Source organism: Dipodomys merriami, unplaced genomic scaffold, assembly GCF_024711535.1.
Source record: "Dipodomys merriami isolate MVZ:Mamm:240054 unplaced genomic scaffold, mDipMer1.0.p SCAF_8, whole genome shotgun sequence".
Lineage (NCBI taxonomy): Eukaryota > Metazoa > Chordata > Mammalia > Rodentia > Heteromyidae > Dipodomys > Dipodomys merriami.
In genome coordinates, this window is record NW_027206401.1 from 19,519,463 (window position 1) to 19,541,028 (window position 21,566).

The 21,566-nt window shown below is 48.1% G+C and overlaps 2 protein-coding genes across 7 annotated transcripts in view; one reads left to right on the forward strand and one right to left on the reverse strand.

Moving 5' to 3' along the window:
- Positions 1-11,043, forward strand: part of Nhsl1 (NHS like 1) — a 222,046-nt gene extending 211,003 nt beyond the window's left edge. For 5 of the 6 annotated variants that reach the window (XM_070010588.1, XM_070010587.1, XM_070010589.1 and 2 more), the window contains 3 exons: positions 365-3,640; positions 4,184-4,313; positions 8,501-11,043. In XM_070010588.1, coding sequence (XP_069866689.1) covers positions 365-3,640; positions 4,184-4,313; positions 8,501-9,125 — 4,031 coding nt within the window. In that variant the 3' untranslated portion in view covers positions 9,126-11,043. Of the gene's footprint in view, positions 1-334; positions 3,641-4,183; positions 4,314-8,500 lie in introns of all 6 variants that reach the window. The other variant, XM_070010592.1, reaches the window with a different exon arrangement.
- Positions 11,044-13,589: 2,546 nt separating this feature from the next.
- On the reverse strand, positions 13,590-20,785 carry Hebp2 (heme binding protein 2). The gene is made up of 4 exons (XM_070010593.1): positions 20,560-20,785; positions 20,123-20,258; positions 19,187-19,367; positions 13,590-15,503 (listed from the first exon to the last, which is right to left on the reverse strand). The coding sequence occupies exons 1-4, from the start codon at positions 20,662-20,664 to the stop codon at positions 15,305-15,307; spliced, it is 621 nt and encodes a 206-aa protein (XP_069866694.1). The 5' UTR covers positions 20,665-20,785; the 3' UTR covers positions 13,590-15,304.
- Positions 20,786-21,566: the final 781 nt, after the last annotated feature.

The following is a 21,566-nucleotide window of genomic DNA, read 5'->3' on the forward strand; positions in this document are numbered from 1 at the left end:
GCCATCACCTGGTGGGGGAAAAGTTCTTTGGAACTCTGCTGAATATTGGTTATCTGTAAAGTAAACCCTCTACAGAACATTCAGTACAGTGGCTCCATCTTGAAGGAGTACCTGAGAATTCCATGGCAACACGCAAGCTGTGGGAGGCCCTGAAGTACACATTTAGCAGAGAAGTACATATACTCAACAATAAGGGTTTTTATTTTAGGAAGTGTCATCTAGGTACAGGAGAAATGAAACTGAATCATATAGGAAGGCTTTATTTTTAAAAGTCACAACCGCGACAGAAGGGGGCTGAGGGTGTTGGTGATGACTTGTGCTTTTATAATTTCAGGTAACAAGCCTCTTTCTGCTTTATCTCCAGCATCTGGCACTAGCCAAGAGGATGTTGGGGGTCACTCACTGTACACCCCAGACCACTACTCCACATTAGGAAGGCTTGATAGCTATCGGTTCTCCGGGCAGCGCTTGGAAACTAGGGACACCAGCTGTCAGACTGAGGAAGTGAAAGTCGTTCCACCTTCAATGAGAAGAATCAGGGCACACAAGGGGCTGGGCATCGCTGCCCACATGAGCCACTTCTCAGGCTCCTCTGGCAACATGTCTGTGCTGAGTGACTCCGCAGGGATCGTGTGCCCTTCTCGCCTCCACAGTGATGCTGGCTTCCATAGTCTTCCACGCTCTGGAGTCAGGGCCAGCACCCATTCCCTGGAGGCAAGGTTCGGTGCTGGAGGCCCTGAGGAAGACCTGGATGGTCCTTTTCTCTACCAGAGGGGAAACTCACAAGGAGATGAAAACTTTGGACATTTAGGAGATGGCTTGAGGAGTGGAACACTGTTGAGGCCCAAATCCCAGGAGGCCAGGCACTTGGAGACTGAAGCTGTAACAAGCCCAGCCTGTGTGGTCTCTCCTCACGCCACCTACTCTACCAGCATCATCCCCAATGCCACCCTTTCGTCATCCTCAGAGGTTATCATTATTCATCCTGCTCTGAGCGTCGGGCAGCTGGACGGTAGAATGACCCTCTCCTCCTCATACTCGAAGATGAAACCCACGTCCAGACGTGCTCTGAAAGATGACCACCAGCCTTCGGGTCACCGCTGGCATGAGAGTCACTCCACCCCGCCACAGGCCTCAGACTCCCCTTCCCACAGTGCCGCGCTGCTGTCCCACAGCGATTCAGATGTCTCTCTAAATGCCCCAGCAAACCGGGAGAACGGGTCCCAAGCCATGTCCTACAGCTGTAGAAACCACCTGAACTTCCCGGTGCACCCCCACGATGTGGATGGCAAGAGTGAGTCTAGTTACTCAGGGGACCGCGGGCATGACGGTTCGGAGCCCTGGGAGTACCCAGCCTCCAGCAACGGGCGGGCTTCCCCTCTGAAGCCACATCTGGCCACCCCTGGCTACTCTACTCCCACAAGTAACATGAGCAGCAGCAGTCTGGACCAAGCGTCCATCAAGGAGGATGCTGGCTCCCTGTATGCTGAGGAGCACAACGGCTACTGCGGGGCTCTGTCTAGCGACAGTGGACGCAGGCCCGGGCACCTGTGCAACAGCAGCGAGGGCTTTGGGAACCCCAGGCACAGCGTGGTCAATGTGTTTGATGGAAGAGCTGCTCAGAAAAGCCAAGGGGACCGGTCACATTATCTTGATAAATCCCTTTCCAGAAACATCTCTTTGAAGAAATCAAAGAAGCCTCCCTTGCCACCCTCCCGAACAGACTCTCTCCGCAGGACTCCCAAGAAGAGCGGCCAGTCTAACGGGCAGGTGCTCAACGAGAGCCTGATCGCCACGCTCCAGCACTCCCTGCAGCTGAGCCTCCCGGGCGCGGGCAGCGGCTCACCCTCACACAGTCCCTGCAGTGACTTTGAGGAGCCCTGGCTGCCTCGTTCTCGGAGCCAGAGCACAGTCAGCGCCAGCAGCAGCATGACCTCGGCCACCACCCCCAACGTCTATTCCCTGTGTGGAGTCACTCCGTCCCAGAGTGACACCAGCAGCGTCAAGTCGGAGTACACGGACCCGTGGGGCTACTATATCGACTACACCAGCATGCAGGAAGACTTGGGGCACCCAGCAGGAGGATGCTCCACCAACAGTGGGGCTCCAAGTGGAAACAGGCCTGTGCGCCCCATCCAAGAGGGACCCAGGGCCACGATGCCCCAAGTGCCTGGTGATGGTTCGGTCAAACCAAAGATCACATCACCTGAGAAGGCGCAGAGAGTCACGTCTCCATCCAGTGGGTACTCCAGCCAGTCCAATACCCCCACCGCACTCACCCCCGTGCCTGTGTTCTTGAAGTCCATGTCGCCAGCCAATGGGAAGGGGAAAGCCAAGCCGAAGGTGCCCGAAAGGAAGTCCTCTCTGGTCTCCTCAGTGTCCATGTCCTCCTCGTCCACTTCTCTCTCCTCTAATACTTCTACGGAAGGAAGTGGCACGGTGAAGAAGCTGGATGCAGCCGTGGCCTCCCCCCTTGCTCCTCCTCCTCCTCTTCCTCCTCTGCCATCTCCTTATCCTGCCCACAAGTCTCCTGCTCTTCCTCTTCCTCCTCCTCCTGCAGAGTGCTTCGAGGGCGCTCCTCTGCCTCACTCTCCCATGTTCCCCCCTCCGCCCCCAGAAGCCCTGGCTCCCTTCTGCTCCCCCACTGACTCGCCTCCCCCCTCAGCTCGGAGCCCCCTTCCAGGTTCCTCGGCCCCCTTGCCAGCACCTTCCCCATTCCTGCCCTCCTCAGAGCCCCCACCTGCCCCACCTCTGGACCCCAACTTCATGAGAGACACCAGGCCTTCTTACAAAGCCTCTGGCCAGCTCGATTGCTCCCAGGATACCCCCAGGCCACCCGTGAGCAAGGAGGAGCCAGCCAGGCCCCCCATGCCCCTGATCACCACAGAGGTGCTGCAGACAGTGCAGTTGAGGCCGGTGAGGAAGAACTCAGGCGCAGAGGCGGCACTGCTGTCTGAACCAATTGCTCAGGAACAAGGAACCCCGACTGTTCCACAGTATCACTTAAAGCCATCTGCCTTCCTGAAATCCCGAAATAGCATAAACGAAATGGAGAGTGAAAGCCAGCCTGCCTCCGTGACAAACCTGCTTCCGACGCCTGCCAAGAGCCCGAGTCAGGGTGACCATGACAGTGCAGCCAAGCGTGGCAGCCCTCCGAGCGCCAGCTATGGGGTTCCGGGCCCTGGGCCTGGCACCGGGGAGGCAGAGGCTCCTCCAGACCCCAGAACTACCCCACTCCCAGACTCTTCACCCAGCAGAAAGCCACCTCCCATCTCCAAGAAGCCCAAACTGTTCCTGGTGGTGCCACCTCCGCAGAGAAATTTCACAGTGGAGCCTTCAGAGAACGGGAGAGAAGCCTTCTGCAGGGCACCCAGCCCCACCAGGGCAGGGGAGGGCTCTGTGCACAGCAAAGAGGCAAAAGAGAGCCCTGCATTCTGGCCTGGCTCTCATGCTACTGACCCGAGCAGCTCGGTTCTGGAGGGAGGAGCTGCAGGAGCTGTGTCCCCTGGCAGAGTGGAAGCCAATGCTCCCATGGTACAGCCCGATGCCTCGCCAGCCCCTACACAGGAGGAGCCCCCCAAGAGCAGCGAGGATGGCACGGGTGAGGCAGAGAGCTGTCTGTCTCAACAGGACAGCGCAGGTGAGTCTAGCTTCGCTCCTCCGTGCCGCTCTGATCATCTGCTGCTGAGCCAAATAGCACTGCTGAACGCCGCTCACGTGGATCCAGGTAGATCAGAGGAGGCTCTGTGCAAAAGTCAGCATGAGGAGGGCTTCTTGTATTTCCCTATCAACTTTGCATCTTCAGCTTGAAAAGGAAAAATCCATATCTAAGGGGAAAGCTTACATACAGCATGATCCAAAAACAAAAAAAATAGGGCGGTGGGGGTGGTCTACAGCAGTCTGGCTATAGAATAGCAATGAGTAATCTCTCCTGCAAAGCCGTGTGCTCACAAAATGTAAGAGCAGTTCAGTGCAAGTTGTGTAAGAGAAAAGGCAGGGCTCCAGCTAGGGGGCTAGTGTGGTTCCCCAGCTTTTCAAAATACCATTCGAGACCCCCCCCCCCCCCACTCCACCGCTGTGGCCCTCCCTTTCTTTGCCAGGGAGCCAGTGCCTTTTGGGGCTTGACAAAGAACGGAAATTCTGGTTACTGCATCTTGTGTTCCTGCCTTCTTGCCTCCCGTAGCCGAGGTGCCAGCAACCCATTCAGCCAGTGCCTCCTCAGAAGCCTGGGACTGGAAGGAAGCCGGGAGTGATGAGGTGATGACCCCCACCAGACCCAGGACCACGGAAGACCTTTTTGCAGCGATTCACAGGTACCCTTGCACTCCCTCCTCATACTTTGCTCTGTTTTCTATCATCTTCCTAAACAGTTTCTCTATGTTATTAGGGTTTCTTCTGTTACCTAGTCATGATTTACTAACTCTTAACTCTATTTTTATTACCATGAATCTTTTATCCTTCCGTTTCCTCTCACTTCGGTTTCTGTTTTACCACTGATTTTCGTGATGGTGTTGAGGACAGAAGCTCAAGGCCATACCTTCTGGTTGATACCTCTCTTGCTGGCCAGCAGCACAGTGTGCCAGTCATATGACAGTGCTAGATTAGAGCAGCCAGGGCTCAGGTCCAGGATACGGGTTTCCAGGACTTAGGATGTACAGACTGGTTCTTCAGAACTCCCTTCCTGTTTAGTTTATCGTTATAATAATCATTATTTGCATTGTACAGAAATGTGTAATTGTGTAGTGCAATCTCTTTGGCTCCTTAGAATAATACATCTCTTTATGCAGGAGCCAACAGTCTGGAATTTGTTACTGTATACCGCTAGTGCCATCTACTGGCAATAGAAAGAGCTGATTTTAGAACCATTATAGGATCAACTTTTCAAAATAAACTGAACTGTTAGTTTTATTTATATGGGCACCTTTAAGAATGTATATGATTTAGCACTAAAGTTTCGTTTATCACATCAGTTGTCTGGCTGTAAACAGCCGAGCACTCCTACAGCAGTCAATAAAAATCAGTAACATTGTACTTTTTGCTTCCTGCTAGGCTTATCTTACCACAGTGTTTTGAGGTAACAACTCTCATGAATGCCAGTATGCCGCCTAGTTCTCCAAGTTATAGTCGTACCCCCCTCACTCTCCCCCCCACACACACTGAAACAGCATCTTATAAAGTCATTTGATTCTCTGTAAATAGCCCATGTTAACCCTCTTCCCCAATTCCTGGAATTTAACTGAAAGGACCCTTGCATGAAATGTAAAGACCCTATCTGGAACCCCTTGTTTGACATCTGAGCATTGAAATTGTGGCAAGCTGGCAAGCTGAGATATCCATCAAGAAGTTGCCCAGTGCTCAATGCCTTTCAGTTTTAGCATTAGTACCACAGATCTAAGACTGGGTCCATTGATGTTTTAGCAGTTTCTTTGATCTCATTAGAAATAAAAATAAAAATGGGGGAAAAGCAGAGTGCATCTATTAAAACCAAATTTAGTAGCATTTCTAGAGCTTTACACAGATCTTTCAACTTTAAGCATGATAAATGCGTAATATGCACTTAATAAATATTCTCTGAATTAAATGAAACCCATTGGAGATTAACTGTCAGGAAATTCTTTCAAGATCCAGAACCTTTCATTTAGTATGAAAAGCATCAAATTGCTGTGTAAAAATATATATAAATAAAATATTATATAATATTCATTGAATATATAATAGATACAATATATACTATATGTAATATATATTACATGGGTAATAGCAAGTTATAAGTTGCCTAGTTGCTGCTCTGTGTACTAAATACACTTGATCTTAAGGAAATCCAGGTGTTGTGGGGCCAAATTACTACATACTTTTTCTTAAAATATGCCATAGGTCTCTTCCATACTGTATTTTAGCAACTTTCAGAAGGCACTAAAACGTTTGTGGTTTCTCCTACAAGGTAGTTACATGGACTGAAGATGTGGAAACCATCCAGTCTGTAACATTCTCTGCACTCACTAGAGAAGTGAAGGCAGGTAGCCTCAAAACGACTTGCAAAGATAGATCAAGGGTGAATGTTAGCACAAATACTGTGTTAGCAAATATGATCAAAATCTTCTGAAACCCATGATAGTTAGAAGTTTATTTACATGTCTTTTAGCCTCCAAATTCATAATTTATAATAAAGACTATTTAAAACTGAGGCACAGCTTTCAAGTTTTTTAATGCAAATTAATTCATTTCAGAACTAAAGCCAGATGGAAAGTGTAGACACCAGTTGAGGTGTGAAGATTTTGTATTTATTGAAGTAATTCATTTTTAAGCCAATGTTAACTGCTTAAGTACTTTTATAGCCATCTTCTTTAGGAATACACAGAAAATTCACGTGTTTAAATTTAAGTCAATGCTGGTAGCACATGCATGTAATCCAAGCTATTCAGGAGGCTGAAATCTGCCATTTGACCCATCCCAGGCAAGAAAGTCTGTGAGATTCTTATCTCCAATTAATCACCCAAAAGCTGGAAGTGGAGCTGTGGATCAAGTGGTAGAACAATAGTCTTAAGTGAAAAAGTTCAGGGACAGTGCTCAGGCCCAATGCTTTTTATAAAATCCTATTGTGTACTTTAAATCTGTAATCAAAGGCTAACCAAAGTATAGTTGTCAGCCAGACACAGTAGCTCATTCCTGTAATACAAGCTTCTGAAAATTTTAGAAAGACCCATCTCAACTAGCAAGCTAGGTATGGAGATTGTAATCCCAGCGGAATTAAGAAGATCCTGAGTAAGGCCCACCTCAGGCCAAGATAAAAATGTGAGACCCTATCTGGAAGAAAAGCAAGACAAGCTTCTGAAAATTTTAGAAAGACCCATCTCAACTAGCAAGCTAGGTATGGAGATTGTAATCCCAGCGGAATTAAGAAGATCCTGAGTAAGGCCCACCTCAGGCCAAGATAAAAATGTGAGACCCTATCTGGAAGAAAAGCAAAAGGCTTTTTAAAGAGTTTGGGGGTTTATGAGTGGGAATGGAAGGGAAAAATGGGGAGAGAGCAAGGGAAGGGTGATACTGTCCAAAAAGAAATGTACTCTTTACCTGATGTGTGTAACTTTAACCTCTTTGTACATCACCTTCATAATAACAATTTAATTAAAAAAAAAAAAAACTCAGAAGCCGGGCGCTGGTAATCCTAGCTACTCAGGAGGCTGAGTTCTGAGGCTCGAGGTTCAAAGCCAGCCCAGGCAGGAAAGTTCATGAAACTCTTATCTCCAATAAACCACCCGAAAAACAGAAATGGTGCTGTAGCTCAAGTGGTAGAGCCCTAGCCTTGAGCTGAAGAGCTGAGGTACCAGCGCTCAGGCCCAGAGTTCAACCCCACAACTGACAAAAAAAAAAAAAATCTCAGAAACATGGTTTCAGTGATAGTGTGTTTACCTAGCAAAGGAGAGGCCTGAACTTAAACCCTATTACCAGCACCAAGCAAAAGAAGTGTTGGTTTGGGGCTGGGAAGGTGGCTCAGTGGTAGAGAGCTTGCCTTGCCTGCATGAGGCCCTGGGTTCAATTCCCCAGCACCACATAAGCATAAAGAAAAAAAGCCGGAAGTGGGCTCTGGCTCAAGTGGTAGAGCGCTAGCCTTGAGCTGAAGAGCTGAGGGACAGTGCCCAGGCCCAGAGTTCAGGCCCCACAACCGGACCCCCCCCCCAAAAAAGTGTTGGTTTGTTTTATGTATCACAGAGCCCTATTCACCTCTTAAAAACCAAAAAACAAGCCAGGTGCCGATGGCTCACGCCTATAATCCTAGCTACTCAGGAAGCTCAGATCTGAGGATGACGGTTCAAAGCCAGCCTGGGCAGGAAAGCCCATGAGACTCTTATCTCCAATTAACCACCAGAATGGCACTGTAGCTCAAGTGGTAGAGCACTGGCCTTGAGCAGCAGAGCTCAGGGACATTGCATAGGCCCAGAGTTCAAGCCCCACGACGGACAAAAACCAAAGCAACAACAACAACAAACCCAACATTACCCTGCCACCAGTGAATAATACAAAAAATGACGGTGAATAGAGCAGGTGTGGGGGGTGCGGCCACTTAGAAGGGGGAGAAAGGTTGGACTAGCAGTTCCGAATCCTCTTCTACCTCCACAATTCGGAGAGGCGCTTATTTCTGCGCTTTGGGGGGGGGGGGAGGGTCATCCTCTGAGGGCTGATTGAAAAGCGAAGATGTCTGAGAACTTAGCTAACACAGTCAGGGGTGGTTGGTTGGTTTTAAATCACATAGACGGGGTAGGGCGTGGCTCAAGAGGTAGAGTGCCAGCCTAGTTTCAAAAATCAGCTAGAGAACAGGGCAAGGCCGAAGTTGGCGGTGATCACGGATCGGATCGTGAAGGACTCACTCAGAGGTCAGTGCGGGGATAAGATCTTTTCTTTAGACCTAAGTGTGTGGTGACTGGCGGTGCGCGCAGGGCAGCAGGGAGAGGGCCACGCCAGGCTCCGTGAGGACTGACCTTTTTCTTCCTGTAAATCTCAGATCCAAGAGGAAGGTGCTTGGCCGGAAGGACTCGGAGGACGACCACACCCGGAACCACTCTCCCTCCCCGCCCGTGACGCCCACGGGCGCCGCGCCCAGCCTGGCCTCTCCGAAGCAGGTGGGGTCCATTCAGAGAAGCGTGCGCAAGAGCAGCACCAGCAGCGACAACTTCAAGGCCCTGCTGCTGAAGAAGGGCAGCCGGTCGGACGCCAGCGCCCGCATGTCGGCGGCCGAGATGCTCAAGAGCACGGACCCTCGATTCCAGAGATCGCGGTCCGAGCCGGCGCCCGACACCCCCGAGAGCCCGTCCAGCAAGACCAGGAGGGCCCAGGAGGAGTGGGCCAAGAACGAAGGACTGATGCCGAGGAGTCTGTCCTTCTCGGGCCCCAGGTACAGCCGCAGCCGCACGCCGCCCTCGGCGGCCAGCAGCAGGTACAGCATGCGGAACCGCATCCAGAGCAGCCCCATGACCGTCATCTCCGAGGGCGAAGGGGAAGCCGGGGAGCCCGCCGACCACCGGGCTCGCCACGCGCTGGACGTGGCCAGGGGGTGCGCGCCCGACGGCCTGGCGCGGGAGCAGGCGGACGGGACCCCCGTCCAGGGCAGGGGCAGAGAGGAGAGCTAGGACCTGGAGGCGCCTGTCCCCGGCGAGGCAGGGATGACGTGCACCCGCTCCGGGAAGCCTGTGGGGCCCTACCCGGCCCGCGCGAGGGACCCCACGCAGCAGCATCGGTGCTGGGGCCCCCAGGGCTGTGGGTCACGTAGCACCCACGTGGTGAAAAGCAAGTAGAAGCTTACACTTCTGAACGTGCTTCCTGGGGAAGATGATGATGATTAAATGATGCGTGTGTGTGTGAGTTTTGAACACTTTAACAGCTACACACACTAACAGTATGTACAGAGAAACGGGAGAGAGCAGGTCAGCAAAGCTAGGTAGAGAGTGGAGTCTCCGGGACTAGGCCGTAGTTGGCTTTGGAAGCACCGTCTATGGAATGCGCCCCGGAGGAAGGAGAAGGCCATCACTTGTGGGAGAGAGGGAGGCTGTAGGCCAGCCGGGCACCCAACCCTCCGGAGTGCGCACGCGCGCGCACGCGTGCTGCTGAGGGCGGCACCGCGAAGCTGGGAAGGGCTGGGTGCCACGGGTTCAGGTACTGGTTTTCTTTTTCTTTTTTTCTCCTGGGGGGGTAAAAGGCTTTGCTTCTTTCTCAGTTCAAATGAAATCACAAAAGTGGAAGTAACAAGGCTGAAATGGTGCCTGCTGCTGCCCGCAGCCCGCACACAGCTCGGCGTGGCTGGGTTGCAGGGAAGGGTGACCGCCTTGAGTAGGCGCTGGAGCCGAAGCGCGCATGCGCACAGGGGCAGGCCGCGCCTCCGGGCAGGGGAGGAGAAAGTGCTACACTGCTGGGATTTGTTGCCTGCTTATTAAACTTTCATGATTAAATTTTTAAACACTTGCACTACAGAACTGTGGACGAAGGCTTTCCTTTTTTATGAGAGTTTTTAATAGTTTTTTTTTTCCTTTCTCCTTAACCAGAGTTTAAGCTTCCACTTGGCAATTTCTTATCACTTGAAAGGTCAGCATTTGCTAACTTTTGGATATCCTTTTGGTTACACCAAAGAAAAAAATAAGACAATTTTTTTCCCTTGAACTGCCTACAGCATCATAATTTAGAAAAGTTTACCAAAATCTATATTATCTCATTTTGAAGAAAATGCTGGATATAGCTCTTGTTAGTCAAATAAACTGATGAAAATTGGTAGGGCTTGGCAATTAATTAGCCCTGGGAAATGAATTTTTTAGATTAAAAATGTTTTTGCATCATTTGGTTTGTGCGTTTCTATATTTGTGTGTAAATAATTAAATATAAATACCTTCTAGTCTTCTCCAGTCAGAGTTCCAACAGTGGCAGACATGGGAAAAAAGTATGTGACATATTTATGTTAATATACTCTTCCCGTGGGCCGCACCCTCCCTCCCAGTTTTGGCATACTTGGAATAAACTGGTGTTGCCTTCTTTGTCAGAATGGAAATCTTGTGATTCTTGGTCTAAATTGAGTGCAACCATCAGTTGCCATCGGCAGTGGAATGAAAGTGTGATCTGAAAGTCAGACCACCTGTGTCAAACCATCATAAACAAACCCATTTTAGACATGTCTTCAGGGGAAAGTTAATCCTCCTTTCTGTCTCAGCAGCTAACAGAGCCCCTCTTTTCATACAACCAGAAACGAAGAGGACCTGTATCCATGGGTTCAAGGGTTTTTTTTATTCTTCGGGACAGTTGTCTCTACAATGGGGCACAGGGATGGTTTTTGTAAACATTAGGAAAGTAATGTTGGCTTTTGAATATGCAGTCTTCCCATACCTTCCAACAAATGATTAGAATGTATGTGGCTATTAGAAATCTTGAACTTAATATATAAATCATTTGTTTGAAGGTACAATAAGCAACATTAAAACTAATTATAAAATGATTAAACATCCCCATTTTGAAAGATATTTATTAGATTTGAAATTTACTTTGAATAAAACAGTTGTAAAATCAGTCTTTGAAACTTCTTTTGGTTTGTCCATGTGTTTTGGGAGTTTTTTGTTTTTTGGATAATGAGATAGGTTTTCTTGTACCAAATTACTCAGTGCTTTGCTGGATACAAAACAGAACAGCAGTGAAGACCAGAAGGTTCCTGTGGGAGGTGGGGACCCCACTGAGGCAAGACAGAACATCACAGACTCTGGGTGCTGTGGCTTAAAGGACATTTGGAAAAACAGCTCCAAATAATGTTATAAGGGCTTTTGAATGTCATGGGAATAACTGAAGGCTGGTATATCAAATGACATAATGTGGGGGGGGCTATGAGAACTTTTCACAGGTGTGGATGATAGACAGCGGAAGAAGAATGCACACATCCTTCGAGCATGCTGTATCATCAGCTGTAGTGCTCAGCTACCCCAAGGGCTGCTTCTGTGACTGGGCTGGGTCAAAGCTCTATGTGGGTAGACTAGATGGCCCTTCTTATGGCAGATAGGCATGGAAGCCCTTGGGCTGAATTACTTCCAGCTTAATCTATCTAAGAGTTGGAGAGAATCAAGTGAGCATTTGGTCTGTCAGTTGGAGTCTGACTTTGGTTTGCTTTCTGCCTTCTACCTGCTTCTGAAGAATCTTGATTGAAATTCATCACTTCTCATGGGGATGAGATATCCAGTTGGCTCTCCATATTCCTAAAGTCCTAGAGCCACGGTTTCAACTCGCTACACACCAAAAATATCTGAAAAACGGGCTGAAGATATAGCTCAGTGTGAGAGCACTTACCTAATGTGCAAGGCCGTACATTTAATCCCTGACACTACAAAAGATTTTAAATAATCTGAAAAAAACATGCACGTGCCCTGAACATTTAGACTTCTTTTTCTTATCATTATTCCCTAAGCAATACTGCATAAGAATTATTCATACCATATTCCACTGACTTAGATATTCTAGTTTAGAGATGGCTTAAGGTTACATGAAAATATCAGGCATTTTATGGCTTTACTCATTTGGGAATTGCAATGACTAGAAAAGGAAGCCTTCTCTCTCTCCATCTTATTCCCTACCTGCTGGTGGTGACACACCTGTTCTATGGCTGGGGGACAGGTGAAGCATTGGTTATATTCCATTGGTTTTAATGCATTTGCAGCTGACCTGTAATAATGACTTACACTGATGAAATTCTATCATGAAATAGTATAATGGGATGGCTTGGCAGATATTAGGATAGTGGGGAGAAATGAGGGTCTTTCAAATAAAACATTGGCTTGAATTCTTTAAGTTTTTCCTTAAGTGAGTTACTATAGGAGAGTTGTTTTAATGAACTCCTCTAAGCTACCTTCCACACAGGCTAGCCTTTATTTACCAAATAAAGAGTTGGCCATGGGAACAAGTCCTGTAAATGAGTTTTCATTAAAGGACTTCTGCTTGGCTACTACATGAGATGAGGACTTGAAAGTTCCAGAGACTCTGGCTCTTCCAGTGAATTTCCAGTTGTTAATTGACATCTGCTCTTAAGGAAAACCACCCAACTGAATACTACTCTTCTGTTTATTACCCACCCTGTCTCTCATACTGAAGACAGCAGAACCATCCACCCATCAGCAGTCCTTTGCACAGGATGCCACTTCGTCTAGAGTTGTATTAACTGCACAGCCTCCTGTGCCAGAGGCTGTCCACCAGGGCTGGGAGCCTCGTGACCAGCCAGGCATTCTCAAAATGCTCTCTTCCCACCTGTGCCCTTGAGTCATCACTAGAGTCTATTTGAGGCTAAGCTGGGGTGAAAAAGCACAAAGATGTTATGCACAGAGAAGTTATGCCTTTGTATGGACCAGAAAAGCAGGACTAAGCAGGGAGCTAGCAGATTGCAGTGCTGACCTGGCAAAGCCTTGGCAAGCCCACCAGGAGCTCTAGAACAAAGACTCAGAGGCGTCCCAAGTTGGTAGAAATGGCTGTCTTACACTACCACCTTGCTCAGCCATTGGATGTAAGTTGGCAGAAGAAAGCATGCTGTCAACTAAGAACTCCTTATCTATCATCAACCGCTGACTCACCCTTGATAGGCTCCGTGGTGTAACATCTGGAATTCAATAGTGGATTCTATATAGACTCAAGAAGTGTTTGCTAGGCCACACATTTCTCATCTGTGCAGCTAGTACTTCCTTAAGGCAAGTCCTGAACGCTGTGTGCTCCCCCTCTGTCCCCCCCACACACACCATGTGGTGGTCTGCTCCAACTTCTTATCTCAGAAAAGAAGCAGTCATCCTCAGTCCACAATAACACATAAGTGCCAGAAACAATCAATGATGACTGCATCAGTGACCTGACTCTAAACCAGGCTTCAAAATCACACTACTCAGCAGCTACTCCCGCTGCTCTGTCACAACTAAAGCTCAATCAATCCTGTTAATCTCAGGACGCTAGGTTTCCTAAAATGAAACAAAGCCAAAACAAAACAAATCAGCGCTATGTAAGGTCAGCAGTTTTCTTCATCAACAATGCCCTCACAAGCCCAGTCCCCCCCCCCGCCCCCCAGCAGTATATACAGCTTTGTTAGTAGCCTCTTCTTTGACCCTGTCACTTCTCTCCAAAATATCCTGCCAATATGCAACGCAAGGAATTATCTTTGGAAATTGACTGAAAGAAATTCTAACATAGTATTTCAAAAAGCAAACATCAAGCTTGTTTGGTTCATAATTGACAGCTTCAAGTGGTAAAGCATCTGCCTAGTGATCCTGAGGTCTAGTCCAAGTCCTTTTATTGCCAAAAGGAAAAATAGAACAACTAGTTTAAAATGTCATGATCGTGATTATTTCTCTGCAGGAAGGGCATCACCAGATTATGTCTGTGGGGTGTAAAAAGTCAATAGTGTTGGCTTAGAAGTCTGCCTGGGCTCCATCAGCCTCTGTCCTTACAGTGTCACCTGGAGCAAGTTACCCAACATCTCTCTGCCTCATTTTCCTTCTCTGTAAGTGAGGATGGTTAAATGTTTATTCCAAGAGTTGAGTATGGTGATTTGGGTGCACTTGGAACATCACATCTAAGAAGGTACTCCATCTATGTCAGCTACAAAAGTGAACGACCATTGGCTTATTGCACACAGGTTATGAAGATTCAGCTTAAGATAAACCAGACCATGTTAGGTTTGAAGAAGGGACTACATGCCCCATCTAGCCCCAACCAATCCACTGAACACTCAAACCTCCAGTGTAGGCACCTGTCTCCTGAGATGTGACAGCGAGGGCTACTCACAGGCAGCTTTCATTGTTGGGAAGTAACCAAACTTGACTGTGGTTCTTCTCCCATTCCTTAGATTACCACAGTAGAGCTACCTCCCTACCTCCTCCCCATAAAGGCTGAATGGGACTTATCTTCCCCAGAGTAACATTTGAAGAATAGTGAGGCAAAGAGTCCTAACCTTGATTTTGCAACAATCTACACTCTGAAGACACACTATTGTATGAATTGTTTTTATGCGTTTTAGTGAAATTTAAAACGGGGTTGTGCCTATTTCTTTAGAAAACATGCCAGTAATGAGTAGGACAAGGAAGTCCCTAAATTGTGATAAATTTATTGGTATCACAAAACTTGATGAACACTTAGGTAAGTACCTTCTTGTGCACAGGGTAGTGGGCAGATGAAGGAAAGAGCTCAACAAAGAATATGACAGTGCAGCCACACACACACACACACACACACACACACACACACACACACACACACACACACACACACACACACACACACACACACACACACACACACACACACACACACACACACACACACACACAAATGATTTCTCTCTGCTTCCAACTGAATTTCACCTCTCCAGTCTCACACACACACACACACACACACACACACACACACACACACACAAAATGATTTCTCTCTGCTTCCAACTGAATTTCACCTCTCCAGTCTCATAGATCCACATCAGGTTAGTTTTTCCTATTTTTACTGATATTATCCAGAAAGTGTAAGGTGCAATGGACACAAATTCCTGCAGGAACAGGACAACATGATTGTGACTCACGGAAGAGAAAGCAGCAGGACAATTCACTAGATGCTCTCAGAAAGCAAGGCCACCAGAACTATAACCCATTTCCTTGGCCCCAGGTTTATCTGTGTATCTAAATAAAGCTCTAAGCATTGGAAAGGCACACTAGAAATGAGTGTGATTTCATACTAGTCCTCTCAAATAAAAGATTCTAGACACACTTTAGAGGTGGTATTGACACCAACATTCAACAGAAATGAACTTTCTTGCATTTTCTCATTCATTTTCTTTGGAAGATTCATTTTTCTGAATCAGCCATACTTCATTATTTCTGTCGAGCAGTTTGAAAGGGCTGTTGTAGCCTGCAGTATAGAAAACCTTTTCATTGAAAACTTTTCCTTCTTCCCTCAAAATGCTTGCTAATGTCAAAAGTTGTTCTTGGTTCTTTTGGCCACTAGAGAACCCATCAAATGACCTGCAAAAGAGAAAGTAAGTGAGTGAGTGATTTCGTTTTGTTGATTAGCTTCTTTACTGTTCTAATACTGGGGTTTCAACTCAGGACCTCAAACTCTCACATGACGTTTTCTGCTCAAGGCTGACTGGTATTCTACCTCCTGAGCTTTCCTGCTCAAGGCTGATACTCGTATCACTTGAACATAGCTCCACTTCTGGCTTTTAGATGCCTAATTATAAATAAGAGTCTTACAGACCTTTCTGCCTGGGCTGGCTTCAAACCATTATCCTCAGATGTCAGCCTCCTAAGTAGTTAGTATTATAGGTGTGAGCCACCAGCACCCAGCAAGTGAGTGATTTTAATACTGACGACAATGTCAGCGCTGGACCCCGATGGCTGGACTGAAGTGTAGTTTCCAAGCCTGCAATGACCCTCCTCCCCGCGGTTCCCTGTCTCAGGTGACTTCAAGCCCATGGAGGACACCCAGGAGGCACCCAAGTCTCATCTGTTGTCAGATTTGGAATTTACACCATCTCCTGTGCTGTAATCTGTAATCCTGTGCTGCTCAAGTTTTAATTTTTATAAATCATTATGGGATGTTATTAAAATGCACATTTAAGAGGACTGGGTTCTAGGCCTAAGAGAAAATCTATGAAGATCTTAGTACACATTGATTCTGTTGGTAGAACCACAGAATTGCCTTAGATGCCTGGCTTCCACACTCTAGTCCTTTCTTCCCTCTTCTTCCTCCTTCCCCCTCTCCCTCTTTCCTTCCTTTCCTCTTCTCTTCCTTTTAAACTGAGGATTGAACCCAGGACCTCAGATTTACTAGGCAACTACTCTAGCACTTGAGCCATGCCCCCACCTTCCTGTCCCAGCCTCTGGAGCTGGGACTGCAGGTAGGAGTCACCATACTTAGCTCAGACTCCCACCTTTGAACATGTCCTCTTTCTTCCTCTACATTGGCAAGCAGACACTGAGTTATGGATGGATACGATATAGTTTAAACCTGTACACATTCACAGACCAATGAAAGAAACCACATTTTGGTAGCTCTCTATACAAAGGTTTTAGGAGGCAGAATCAGTGCTCAGCGACCAGTGACTAATAAGGACAATTAAATACAGGGTTTAAGATGTCTTTGGAGCCAGACTTGGAATGAAGGATGGTATTGCAAAGTGCAGAAAAGGGAAAGGCATATTTGAACAAAAGGGACAGGATGTTTGAACAAAACTCTAAAAGTACAAAGCATTCTCAACAGGCAAAAGGGGTGGGTGGGAGCATAGAGACTGTATCTTAGCCTATGCCTGTTGAGATGTTTCCAAAGGATGCTGAACAGAATCTTCTGATCTATGAAGGAATGTAGGCAGAGAGAAAAGCAGACTGAAGGAAGGAGCCAGTAAGGGTGGAAAAGAATGGGATCGAATATGGGGACGAGAGTAAAAGTACAAGCCAAACAGAAGTAGATTTGCTCCTGAGATCAAATCATGACAGCACACTGAGCTACTGACAGGCAAACATAATACTTTTTTTTTTATGGTTAAGAATAAGAAACAGCTGGGTACTGGAGGCTTATACCAGTAATCCTTGCTACTCAGGAGGCTGAGATCTGAGGATCACTGAAGCCAGCCCAGGCAGGAAAGTCTGTGAGACTTTTATCTTCAATAAACTATCAAAGAAGCTGGAAGTGGAGCTGTGACTCAAGTGGTAGAATGCTAGCCTTGAGCAAAAAGAAACTCAGGGACTGTGTTCAGGCCCTGAGTTCAAGGCCCAAGACCTTCCTATAGACACACACACACACACACACACACACACACACACACACACACACACACGAGCATGAAGGCCCAAGACCTTCCTATAGACACACACACACACACACACACACACACACACACACACACACACACACACACACACACACACACACACACACACACACACACACGAGCATGAAGCCCTGAGTTCAAGTCCCAGATCCAGCACAAAAAGAATACTGAGAAAAATTTCTAATACGTTCAATATGGTACATTATATTCCTGATATGGTATGAATTTCACTATTAAAATATCCACACACAAAAAGCAATCCTACCATCCTTCAGATAAGATGTAAAATCCGGAGCACAAACTATTTTTACTCTGCAGCCAGGCTCTCTGGCCCACAGTTTCCATTCACAGTGAGGAAATGCAGGCATCTCTGAACACACAGATATGTAAATAGAACACAGCAGGTGATTCGATTCAGTTCTTCTCATTTGCATCAAACACTGAATATAATTCTGAGTCATGTGTAACAAAACGTTTTGGCTCCTAGATTTACTACTTATTTCCCCAATGAACAGACAACACTCTGTTCTGCCCAAAGAGAATTTGTTTTCAGATCCCACTTTTTCCTTAAAAACAAATTTTGAATCCCCTCCTTAGAAGTCACCTTCTGTTCTCTGGATCCATGTGGCTCTACAAGGATCTATTTGCTGCTTTATTTGGTACATAAACATAAGTTGTGCCTCCAACCCCACATGCTTGCCTTGCTAGAAGCTGGGTAGCTATGTGGACATGGTGACAAGCTGTCATATTCTTGAGGAAGAGAGTCTGTTCCTGAGAGTGACAACAGGGACACTGAGGCCAGAGTGGCTGGCTGAAGACTCAGGATCACAGAGGACAGCACTAGAGACAGCAGTGAGTGATGGCTATGTTCTAAATGTCTTAAATTCTCTCCTTTGAGTTTCACTGCCACCCTACGGAATCAGTAAGCACCGCCAAAGGCAGGATGCAGTGGGCCATTTCCCCCACAGGGGGCGGTGTTGACATCCTAATCACCAACAGGACAGTATTAGGAGGTGGGGCTTTGGGGAAGAGGGTGGAGCTCCTGTTATTAAAATTACTGCCCTTGTGAAAGAGAACTAGAAGCTTGTGTGCTGATTCCACATACAGCAAGAAGGTCCCTAGCCAGTGCCTTGAACTCCACTTCTCAACTTCCAAAACTGTGAGAACTTGTTTTTTTGTTTTTTATAAGCTATTCTGCCTGTCGTGTTTTGTTAGAGAAATCCAAATAAATAAAAATAGGTATGATGTATGCATGATGTGTTTTTTCACGCATTTTTGTTCAGCCTTATCGAGATTGCAGTAAAGACTTCTATTTTATGGGGATATAATTTGTACTGTGTTTTATACATGGGGGATATACGATAGAATTGTTATTAAATAAATTGATCTTACATTGCAGCAGTCCTTGGTAATATTTAAAATCAAGTTAGCAGCTGGGCTCTGATGTCTTATGCCTATAACCCTAGCTACACAGGAGGCTGAGATCTGAGTATCAAGTCAGTCCACACAGAACAAGTCCATGAGACTCTTACTCCAATTAAAGAGCAAAAAGCTGAAAGTGGAGGTGTAGCTCAAATGGTAGAGTGCCAGCCTTGAGAGCAAAAGCTCAGCAAAAGCAAGAAGACCTGAGTTCAAGCCCATGTACTGGCACACACACACACACACACACACACACACACACACACACACACACACACACACACACACACACACACACACACACACACACACACACACACACACACACACACACACACACCATGAAAGACACTAGTTTTTATGGAAGGGTGAAAAGTGTGTTGTTGAAATTGCCTACAAGCACACAGGTGAAACTGTCATCGAGTAGGCCTCAGAGGCAACTGGGCTGTACCTTACCGTACAAACACAGTCATTCCAGCTCTGTCTTCAATGAAGACATCTGACTCCGAAGGCCTGGGCGGATCAGGTTGCTGCTCCGAGGGGATGTATAGGGAGATGGTAATGGTAGACTCACTAAAAGGACCTGAGCCGGGCTCCACATAGCTCATCACTGGAGCTGTCATCTTTATTTTCATCTCTGGGCCAGAGAAAGGAGAGCAACTTCAATGTCTTTATGACCACATTTTAAATTTTAACCTATTCTTTTTCCTTTAAAAATGTATTTCTTGATTTACTTTACAATTGAGACCCAAATACTTACCATTAAGATGATTTTTTCATCTTAAAAAGTAAGGGCAGGGTGACTTCAACTATTCATGGTCCATATTAAACATTTTCAATGTATTTTCCCCCCTATACTCTTGGCATTAACAAATCCTATATTTTTAGAGATAAAAGGCAAAGTTTTTATAATTGAGAAAATAGGACCTTAAATAGCCCAGTCTCTTAGCTTAAGTAGGCTGAGAGACCTGCGCATGCACACACACACACACACACACACACACACACACACATTTAAGACACAAGTTATATATATATAGAGAGAGAGAGAGAGAGAGAGAGTCTTGGAACTAGTATCTCCTAGGCTTGTCTGTCCAGGAAGACTTTCCCAAGCACTAAATTACCCTGAAACACTGGCCGTGTGGGACAGTACTTCTTCAGGAAGCAGAAACAGGGAAGGCTGAAGTTTAAAAGTGCCAGGCTTGTCCCCTCCTGCCATCAAGCTAAAGTTCCTCAGGAGAGACTTTGTCTGGAAACACTAGGTCTTGAGTGATCTTGTTATCTTTCTATTTTTTAAAAAACAGTATCTCCTTAATAAGCTAAAAGGAAATTAATTCTATGCTCCGAGTCTCAAACACAGGACGCTCAGTGACCCCAGGCCACCGCCCGCACCTCTGTCGTTGTTGCCTTGAATGTAGCCGTTCAGTCTGGAGAAGCCGGTCTGGATGGCGGAATCCCAGTCCATGGACTCCACGCAGGTGCTGACCCACTTGGCGGGCCCGTAGTGTCGGGTCTCATAACTTCCGGCCTACATCGGGGCAGAGAAAACTCCCAGAAACGAGACAGCAATTCGGATACCTCCATCTCTGGTCTCCCTGGAGCAGGCCGCACCTCCGGCCTCAGCGCCGGACCCTTGTGGGCCTGCGGAGACTCCTGTGGACGCCCTCGGCGCCCTCCCTGGGCACAGCGACCATCCTCGCCCCCACAGGCGCCCATGCCCCCGGCCATCGCCGCCCGCGCCGGGCCCAGCTCTAGATCGACCTGCTAGAAGTCCACAGTAGCCCGAAGGCAGCGCCGGGTCCCCGCCTGCCCGCCCCGGGGGCGCCTACCTGCGGGCCCGCGTCCTCCGGGGCCTCCCAGCCCGGCGTCTCCACCGCTGGCCCCGCCGCCGCGCCCTCGGCTGTCCCGAGGTCTGGCTCGGACGCCTCGGCCATGGGCGACGCAGATGCTGGGGGCGCGGAACCCGATCGGCCGCGCCGCGAAGGACGGACGCGCGCCTGGGGCCGCGGTGCCGGTCCGGCCGCCCAGCTGCGCCGCGCCCGCGGAGATCCCCGAGTCCCCGCCCCGCCGACGCCCCGGCCGTCCGCAGTGCGGGACACCCCGACGGGGCTGCACAACCCGATCTGCGCCGCGAGGGGGCGCCCCGATCAGCGAGGGAGACCCGCTGCAACCCCGGCGCAGTGCCCCCTTGCCTTCCCCGCCCTCCAGCCCCCCAGGACCCCAGGACCCCGGTCCAGCGCCCTGCCCTAGTGTGCGCTGGGGAGCCGGGGAGGAGGACCCAGCAGCGGCTGCCAGGGTTTCGGTGTAACCGGTCCGGGCGCCTGTGCCAGGCCCCGCCCGCGCGCCAGGCGCCTCTGCAGACCGGTCCCACCCCGGGCTGCCCTGCCCCGGAGCAGCCGCCGGGCTGCGCGCGCGCAGGACCAGTACTGGGGCTTGAACTCTGGGCCTGCATCCTGTGTCTTAACGTTCTCAGCCCAAGGCTGGTGCTCTACCACTGGAGCCACACCTCCACGTATGGGCTTTTTGCTAGTTAATTGAGAGCAAAAATGTGTCACAGACTTTTCTGTCCAGCCTGGCTTTGAACTGTGATCCTCAGATCTCAGCCCCCTGAGCAAATAGGATTACAGACGGGAGCCAACAGCAGTCACTCTATCTGGGAAAGTAGTGTCTTCGATGTCCACCCACACCACACTACAGGCCCGTTTCTTCATTTCTGTCTATTTGCTGGAAGAGATCCCATTGTCCCAACCCAGTGTTTTTAAAGCAATTGATCCGGCTTTCCTTCCCCGCCCAAACAATTGTTCCAGAGCCTGAGGGCACAGGCCATTTCTAGTGG

What these genes read in the sequence shown, in the direction of transcription:
- Hebp2 (XM_070010593.1), bottom strand. Translation starts at nt 20,664, where the DNA reads ATGGCCGAGGCGTCCGAGCCAGACCTCGGGACAGCCGAGGGCGCGGCG. An exon ending in TCAAGGCAACAACGACAGAG is followed by an intron (nt 19,368 to 20,122) that starts GTGCGGGCGGTG and finishes TCTCTGGCCCAG; the next exon opens with AGATGAAAATAAAGATGACA. An exon ending in GGAATGACTGTGTTTGTACG is followed by an intron (nt 15,504 to 19,186) that starts GTAAGGTACAGC and finishes TCTCTTTTGCAG; the next exon opens with GTCATTTGATGGGTTCTCTA.